Source organism: Zalophus californianus, chromosome 16, assembly GCF_009762305.2.
Source record: "Zalophus californianus isolate mZalCal1 chromosome 16, mZalCal1.pri.v2, whole genome shotgun sequence".
In the NCBI taxonomy this organism is placed as follows: Eukaryota; Metazoa; Chordata; class Mammalia; order Carnivora; family Otariidae; genus Zalophus; species Zalophus californianus.
Window position 1 is genome coordinate 2,196,902 of NC_045610.1, and position 8,687 is coordinate 2,205,588.

At 53.9% G+C, this 8,687-nt stretch overlaps 1 protein-coding gene across 2 annotated transcripts; it reads right to left on the bottom strand.

Moving 5' to 3' along the window:
• Window positions 1-1,584: 1,584 nt before the first annotated feature.
• On the bottom strand, window positions 1,585-6,310 carry LOC113939783 (C-type lectin domain family 10 member A-like). 2 transcript variants are annotated; one of them, XM_027626377.1, is made up of 10 exons: window positions 5,924-6,310; window positions 5,093-5,407; window positions 4,388-4,504; window positions 4,016-4,111; window positions 3,850-3,921; window positions 3,678-3,749; window positions 3,415-3,501; window positions 3,178-3,329; window positions 2,822-2,925; window positions 1,585-2,683 (listed from the first exon to the last, which is right to left on the bottom strand). In XM_027626377.1, the coding sequence occupies exons 2-10, from the start codon at window positions 5,157-5,159 to the stop codon at window positions 2,527-2,529; spliced, it is 924 nt and encodes a 307-aa protein (XP_027482178.1). In that variant the 5' UTR covers window positions 5,160-5,407; window positions 5,924-6,310; the 3' UTR covers window positions 1,585-2,526. The 2 variants fall into 2 exon arrangements, with proteins under 2 accessions (XP_027482178.1, XP_027482177.1); XM_027626376.1 differs by having other exon boundaries at window positions 5,093-5,269; window positions 5,924-6,229.
• Window positions 6,311-8,687: the final 2,377 nt, after the last annotated feature.

An 8,687-nucleotide genomic window follows, 5' to 3' on the forward strand; every position in this document is an offset into this window, starting at 1 on the left:
TTTTAAAAAATTAAAGAATTAAAAAAAGAGAGAGAACCCTACTGCGGTTCGAATTGGAATGGCATAAAAATTATTGGCAGAACTGACATTTTGATGAAATTGAGTCTTCCCACCCAATGGCAGGCATGATTGTCCATGTGCTTAGGTCTTGCTTTCTGTCCTTCACTCAGTGTCAAGGTTTTCTTCAAATACGTTCAATGCCTATATTTCAGTTTTTGAAACTATTGTGGGTAAAATAGATTCCCATTTTCATGTTAATCGGTTTATGTCATGGGATTGGTTTTTTCCTACATTTGTTCTTCTTTTCCTCTTCTTGAAGACCATCACCCCAATGTCGTCCCTCCATTCCGTCATCCAAAGCTCCCTTCCACCTTCTTGTTATTTACATTCATTCCCTGCTTTTCCCTTTGCATTCTACTCTTCTCTGACGTCCATACTCCCTACCTCAGCCATGCTTTATGTTTATGATATTTTAAGTTTACTTTTATAGTTTCAGTTTTCTCTGTGGTTTCTTCCTTTCTTTAAAAGTGTTATTTTTTTTAAAGATTTTATTTTTTAAGTAATCTCTACACCCAATGTAGGGCTCGAACTCACAACCCCGAGATCAAGAGTTGCCTGCTCTACCGTCTGAGCCGGGCAGACGCCCCTAGAGGGGTTAAAGAAAAAAAAAAAAAACCTGCAATATCTTATTTTATTTTTCTTGAGGAAAAACCATGCAGATAGGTTTTCCAGGAGTAAGACTTCTTTCAAATATAACTTCTACCTCTAGTTTTGTATCAGTTCCATGGTGGGTTTTGCCTCAAGCCCCTGCGAGTTGGGGTGGTTTTTTATGCAGTGATAGCTAACCAATACACCTGAGCATCTTACCGGCTTTTCCCGACAGCTCTGGGCTCTGCCTTTTCTTATCAGCCTAAGTTTACACAGCTTTTAAGCGATGGAAAAGAATTGAACTCAAACGTATGTAAAAAGGAAATGCTCTTTTCACAGTAACATAGGACTGCCCAAGGCCTCACTTAGCTTTCTCCATTCTGCTATGCTAAGATTGTTGAAAATCAGGCAATGTGAAATACATAAGGTTTCGCAAAAGAGTATATCCTGTGAAATTCTAGAATAGGCAAAACCAATGAATAGCGAAAGATAGCGGGTCATTCATTGGCTGCCTAGGCACAGGAAGCAGGGTAGACAGCAAAGGGAGGGTAAGGAAACTTTGGGCTGATGGAAATGCTGTGTATCTAGATTGGGTGGTACTTACCTAGGTATTTACATTTGTCAAAAGTCATCTCTACTCTTTAAATGGGTATATTTTATTGTGTAGGAATTAGATCGCAATAAAGTTGATTTTTAAGATTTAAAAAAATGGGGGCGCCTGGTGGCTCAGTTGTTAAGCATCTTCCTTCGGCTCAGGTCATGATCCCAGGGTCTTGGGATTGAGCCCGGCACTGGGGGGCTCCCTGCTCCGCGGGAAGCCTGCTTCTCCCTCTCCCACTCCCCCTGCTTGTGTTCCCTCTCTCACTGTGTCTCTCTCTGTCAAATAAATAAAATCTTTTTTTAAAAAATGATTAAAAAAACACTTACATTGGCAAAGTTATGGAGAAAGGGAAGCCTCATGCACTGTTGGTGGGAAGCAAACTGGTATAGCCACTCTGGAAAATGGTAAGAAGTTTCCTCAAAAAATTAAACACAGAACTACCATGTGATCCGGCCATGCCATTTCTGGACATGTAGGCAAAGGGAATGAAAACAGAGTATCAAAGAGGCATCTGCCCTTCCATATCTATTGTAGCATTAATTCACAATAACCAAGACACAGAAACAACTGAAATGTCCCTCAGTGGGTGCATGGATAAAGATGTGTGTGTACACAATGCAACAGTGTCCAGCCATAAGAAAGAAGGAAATCCTACCATTTGCAACAACAGGAATGGACCTTGAGGGCATTATGCCAAGTGGATAAGCCAGAGAGAGACAGATACTGCACCATTCTCTTTATATGTGGATCGGGGGGAAGAAAAAGGTCAAATTCAGAGAAAAAGAGGGTATGATGGTGGAGGTGGGGAGTGCAGAAATCGGGAGAGGTTCACCAACTTGCACCTCTTAGTTGAATAAGGTCTGAGGATCTCACGGTGACCACAGTTGCTTACATATTGTATAACTGGAATTTACCAAGCGAGCAGAACGTACGTGTTCTCACACACACGAGATGAATATGTGAAGTTATTAACTGGATGGGGGACCCCTTCCCAGGGTATATGTTTCTCAAATCACAATGACGTACACCTCTAATGTCTTACAATTTTGTATGTCAAGGATACCTCGACGCAGCTGAGGTTAAAAAAGCAAACCCTTGAGGAACTCTAGAGTCTTTTGAATGCCAAGGAGAAAAACATTCAAAACGGTGGCAGCGCCCCGACGTCCGTGGGCTCATTCCTCTCCGCAGGGTCTCGTGAGGGGTCTCAGGGGAAGGCCCCCTCCCGCTCCCCGCCGGCGGGCGGCTGAGCGGTTCTGCGGGAAGCACCTGCCGCCGCGCTAGCTGGCCGTGCCCAGGCCGGCCTCGCACACCCAGCGGTAGGCCCTCTGGCAGGCATCGTCATTCCACTTGCCGTCGGGGTGGAAGTGGGCGCAGTCCTCGCCCCCACCCAGCCCATGCCCATGCCAGTCATCCGGCTGGCCTGGCTTCCAGTTCCTGCAGGGAGAGGACCACAGCCAGCTGGGACGCTCAGAGGGCACCCTGGGGGTCCAGGAACCAGGGGCTGAGGGCCACAGCCTGGAGGAGCAAGAGCGCAAGGCGGGAGAAGGGCACCGAAAACCAGGGCGCACTCACTTGAAGTTGGTCTCGTAGTCTGTCCCATCCACCCATTTCCAGACTCCTTCAGGGTCACTGAGGCCCATCCAGGTGTATGAGCCGATATGGCCCTGCACAAAAGTCTGGGACGACAGAAGGGCAGGGGTGACATCTTCCGAGCCCAGCCAGCTCCTCGCACTTGACGCGTTCATGCCATCTGCTGAGGTTTGGGATGTTTATCCCAATGCCCCCACCCATCCGATCTCTGAAGGTTGGGGGGGCTCAGCCGCGGGGGGGCTCTCAAGCTCCCCAGGTGATTCCAACCTGCAGCCAAGGCTGAGAACCGCGCCCTTAACTGCCACGCGTCGTGGGACCCGCGCACCAGCGGCGCTCACCTGCTCCTCTCTGGAGTTGATGACCACCAGGTGGGCGCTCTCCAGCTGGCAGTACCTCTCCGCGTCCTCCCAGGTCTTCCCAGAGCCGGAGAACCAGTAGCAGCTGCCCTCGTACTCCAGCCACTTAGGGGGGCAGCAGGTATTTTGAGAGCCTGCGGGGCCAGGGGTGGGGAGGGTGTGAGACGCTGCGCGCTGGGACGAACAGGAAATGGGGCCCAGCACCCGCACACCCCTCACCGTTGCTCTTGAGAGTGGCCATCTGGCACGTCAGGGATCTCAGGTCTCTGGCCAACTGCTGGACCCGAAGGAGGGTATCGGAATGACCTGGGACACACGCAGATGGGCAGTGCAGCCAGTCCCCGGTAGCCCGATGTCCCTGAGGGGGGCCGGCCCCCGAAAGCTCGGTGGCCTCCCACGCACGCCCCGCCCCGGGTGCAGGGGAGCAGGGGGGGAGCGAAGGGGAGAGCGCGGGGGGGGGGCGGGGAGCGGGGGGTGCTGACCTGCTTTGAGCTCCTTCTGCTCCTGCTCCAGCTTGCTCTCCAGGGAAAACACCTTGTCCTTCAAGCTACGGGCTGCGGGGGAGGGCGCTCAGCACCCCGGGCTGCTCCCACCCCCACCTCTGCCCCGAGAGCCCTCGGCTCCCTCCACACCTTCTCCTGAAGGGTCTCTCACCTGCCTGCAACCCCTGCTTGTGATTTTCCACCTCGGCTTTCAGAGATGTTATCACTTCTTGCAAATGGCCACCTGGAGGACACGGGGACTTGGTGGGTGCTCAAGACTCAGCGCCCCCCTCCCCCCGCGGCGCCCCTGTCCGGAACCCCTTCCGCGCCCGGCTCACCCTGGGATTTCAGTGCCTGGACCTCCGCCACAGTGTTTGCAGTGAAGTTGCTGAAAGTTGCTCTCAGGGTCACCAGGTCCCTCCGAAACCTGGAATCTGATGGGGATGAGACAAGCAGTGCTGGGCTGCATCACGGCCTCTGTGGGCCGGTGCTGAGCAGGGCACCTGACCACGTGCCTTTTCTCTCTGGGTCCACACGTGACCCAACCCAAAGGGACAGGCGCTATTGTTACCCAGTATCCGGGATGAGGAAACGGAGTTCCCAGAGCTTAGGCCATTTGGCTATGTTACCCAGCTGATAAGTGGCCGAACCGGCAGCCACCCTACGGACCACTGTCACTCCCGGCGCCCCACGCGTTCAGAGACCCTCACTCTGGGAGCCGATCACACCGATGCCGACCAGCAGGAGGAGGCTGAGGCCCAGGGAGAACAGGAGAGGCCGGGGGCCAGAGCAGAGCCGGTACAGGAAGCACAGAGGAGGACACAGCCCTGGGAGAGAAGAGGGGGTCAGGGCAGGGGACTGAGGGGAGGAGAGCCCCTGGGGCCTGTCGGGGGGGAGGGCTGGCGCAGGTGTTGTTGGTGGGAGGCCGCACCCGGATGCTGGGGGGCAGGGGACGCCCAGGCCTCTGGCCCCTCCTGGACCAGCACAAGTCCTCAGTCACACGGCCCCTCACACCTGTGGGGACACACGTACACAAAGACCCACGGAGGGGGGATGATGGTGATGCACAAGGTCCCATCCACAGTGGGGGGAGCGGGCAGAAGGACCCAGACCGAGCTGGGGCAGCCAAGCCCTCCAAGGCTCCCACTCACCTGCACGGTCAGGGTCACGCATGAGGTTTCCTTCCAAACCCAGGTGCTCCTCCCCCAGAGAATAGGGACCCTTGTGGCCCTCCCTGTCCTTGTTCCCGTCTTTCTCAGGACCTTGAATCCTCTTCAGGGTCTGGGGCCGGACCCCCTCAGAATGGGGGACCCCCCCACTACACACAATAGGGGGGGCAGATATGACATCCCAGCAGGAATCTTCTGCACAACCAGGAGGGGATCTAAGGAGGGAATGTTTTCCCTTCCACTTACCATTTCTAGACCGCTGGCTTTGCTTCTCACTCTCCAAGTGCTGGAATTTTTCATACTGCACTGACATGCTTGGACCGAGCCTGGGGCCGTCGGAGCTGAAAGGCGGGCAGGGCCGGCTGCCAGGCGGAGGCAGGAGCTGGGCCCAAGGGGGAGGCTGGGACTCCTTGGAGCCGACGTCTGGACCGGAGTCAAAGGAAGAGATGAGGCTCGAGTTGAGGATGAGCCCAGGGTGGAGAGAGGCTTGGGGATGGTTCTGAGTGTACAGGTGAGGTTGGAAGTGGGGTCGGGACCGGTGTTGGGGGGGGGCAGGTCGAGCTGGGGATTGAAGGTGGAGGTAAAGTGGGAGCTAAGCGTACTGCTAGGACTGGGTCCTAGCCCCGAGGGGCATCTCCTGCTGGGGTGGGGTTGGGACTCCTATCGGAGCCGTGGATGGGGTTGGGCTCAGCCTGGCGCCAAAGCTGGAAACGAAGTCCAGGGTCAACTTTGGGCTGGGGCTGGAGTGAAGATTCAAGTTGACTCCGAGGTCAGAACTGTGGTTGGGACTTAAGGGGGAACTGGGTGAGTATTAGGGTCAAGACTGCAGCCAGGGTGGGGGCTGGAAGAGGGCTGAGTCTGCAACCTCAGTTTGTGAGTGAGGTTTGGCCGCCATACTTCAAGCCCAATCCAGTGAAGGGAATGGAGGCTGAAATCTGCACTTGGCCATTCAGTCCCCGAGCTGCCCCTCACATTTCCTCCCATTCACTCCCACCTGAGACCCACAGTCCCCACTCTGGGCTCTCCCTGACATCTTCCCTGTCCCCTTGGTCTCCCCTAAGCACCCAGCCCCGTTACCTGCGGAATGTCCGAAGGCTGCGATTTTGGGGTTCCTTGTGCAGCAATGACCAGAACTGGAAAAACACGAAATACTGGAGAACGGAGGTGGAGGCAGCGGGGGAGGAGTCACCTAAGTGACCAGAACCCAGCAGGCTGTCAGCTGGGATCTGATGTGTCCCCGTCTTCAGGCGGTGAAGTGCAGAAGGGATTGGAGCGGGGACTCAGGCAGAGATTGCGCGCGGCGGGGGGTGGGTACGAGGCAGCTCTGCTCTCCTCCTCCGGGGTGTATCTACTCCCTTTCCGCTCCTCTGGAGCCCCCCTGACTTCCTCATTTTTACCATTCGGGAGAAAGGAGCCAGGCCAGAAGGGACCAGAGATGCGATCTGCCTACCGCCTCTGCCCACACCCCCTTTCACTTCCTGCATCTGAAATTCCCAGAACTGTGTCCCCAGCACTGCACAGTTGGGTCCAGAGGAGCCCATTTCTCTGCTCTTGCTCAATCCCACCGAGTCCTGGCTCATGAGCTTCCCCGGGGGGACCTTGGCCACCATGCTCAGAGCAGGAGAGAAGAGGAGAGGGCACAGTAGAGTTTCCTGGCCGGGAAAGGAAGGGGGGAGCCAGGAGAGGAAAAACTGACTGATCAAAAATCAAACCTGTAACGGGGATGGGGCCAGACCCGTGCCAGGCATTAACTGTTCGGTTCCCACGAGAAGCCTGGGAGGCACTTTGGATGGTGGGCTGAGGCTCGGAGCTGGGGTGTGGGCTGCCCAAGTTCTCGGGCCTGCTGAGCACAACGGCCAGAATTCAGGCCCAGCACCCCCTGACACCCTGGCCTGGGAGCTCTGTACGAGAACCTTCTGCAAGAAAAGGAATCCACCAACTCCCATAACCTGCAAATCTCATTTAGGGGGCTGCCCAGAATTCACACATACAATCTTCTTCACAGGAAGGAACTTTAGTGTCTCCAAAGGTAGAGAAGGAAAGCAAATGCATCTTAGATTATATTTTCTATATAAATGGGATTATGTTCTATTTGCCTTTTTTTTTTAAGATTTTATTTATTTATTTGAGAGAGAAAGAGCAGGGGGGAGGGGCAGAGGGAGAGGAAGAAGCATGCTCCCTGCTGAGCAGGGAGCCCAATGCAGGACTCGATCCCAGGACCCGGAGATCACGGTCTGAGCCAAAGTCACATGCTTCACCGACTGAGCCACCCAGGCGCCCCCTACTTGCTTTTTATTATTTGTTTTCGGATCAGTATTTGTCCCAGGTTGGGTTTTTGGAAGCCAACGCTGAGACTGAAGTTGGGGTGCAAGCTATGTTTTAGGGACCGACACCTGAGAGAGGAAGGGGAGGAAGGAGGAGGGGGCAACGGGAGAAAGCACACAGCTCTGCAGGCCCCACAAAGCTGCAGCCAACCCACCAGGCGCTCTGGGCAGTCAAGCGCTGTCTGTCTGAGCTGTCGGCACCAGGCTGAGCTGGGGCCTTCATAACCCCACCTCGCTCAGGCACCAGGGGCCGGCCACCCCCGCAGGGCCGTGACCTCGGGGGAAGTGGCTGTCTGCACAGGTCACACTCCCCACAACTGGGCCCCAAGTCCTTCCCAGAAGGAGGTAGAGGCGGGGGATGGGGAGATCTAGGGAGCTCATGTCTGTGTCCGCAACAGTGTTACATTGTACTCAGGTGGTAATCGGGACATACTTGCCATTTGTACATTGTTGGATCTTTCCCACAGAGAACATTCACTCTGCTCACACATACGTGCATTTACTCATCCATTCAGAAGGTACTTCCCGAGTGTCTACAATATGCCAGGCGCTCTCCTTCGGAAGACGCATACTTCAAAAGCAAACAAACTGACAAAAAAAGGCCAGACCCTCACAGAATTTACATCTTGGCAGGTGACAGATTAAATAAATGAGTGAAATCTATATAATGTCACCTGGTGACACTGGCAGTGTCACATGGTGACATATGGAAGAAAATATAGCCGGGAAGTGAGATAGGGTCAGTTTTTAACAAGGCCATCAAGAGTAGGGTGTCAGGATTGGCCTTACTGGGAAAGTAACATCGGAGCAAAAGTCCCAAGGAGGTGAGGGAGCGAGTCATGAGGAGCTCCAGGAGCAAGAGGGTTCTAGACGAAGGCACAGCAAGTGCAAAGGCCCTGGGGTGGAAGAATGTCTAGTGTGTACAAAGATCATCCATTTGCCAGAGATGCCAGAGATTTTACGGAGAAGTGAGCTAGAGAGGCGAGGAGTAGATGAGTCACAGAGGGAAAACGTAGAGCACCAATTCTTTGGGGCCCTCAGACTATAGTTAAGGATTTGTTTTTACTCCGAGTTAGAGGAGCAGACTGTGGAGGGGTTGGGGCAGAGGAGGGAATGAAAGAGAGGAGGGTGGAAACTGAGAGTCCTGATGAGGAGCTATGATGATATCCCGGTGACAGATATGCCCGGACACAGACACACAGACACACAGACACACGCACACACACACACAGTGGTTCTCCTTCCAGTCCCCAAAATAAAGTAAACTTAGAGCATTTCCCGTAAATTGCTGACTCCTTAGGAAAAAAACAGCTTTATCCCTGAATTTTGCAATGCCAATGCCTAAAGATAAGTCACAACCTTTTGTGCCTGTGATAATCGTGCTGTTTTGCCATCAGGAGCAGACCGATAAAAAACTGTTCACAGCGATCACAGTGCAGAGCTTTCCTCCAAACACCTCCTGTGGTTTTGTTCCGTAAGCCTGTCCTCCCAAAGGCTGACGGCCTTGCGGCTACTTT

Bases quoted from the DNA above. Each gene is read 5' to 3' on its own strand.
- LOC113939783 (XM_027626377.1), bottom strand. From the start codon at position 5,159: ATGTCAGTGCAGTATGAAAAATTCCAGCACTTGGAGAGTGAGAAGCAA. The intron at 3,750-3,849 runs GTGAGAGACCCT...CCTCCCCCGCAG, and splicing joins CAAGCAGGGGTTGCAGGCAG to CCCGTAGCTTGAAGGACAAG. The intron at 2,684-2,821 runs GTGAGTGCGCCC...CTCTCCCTGCAG, and splicing joins GACTACGAGACCAACTTCAA to GAACTGGAAGCCAGGCCAGC.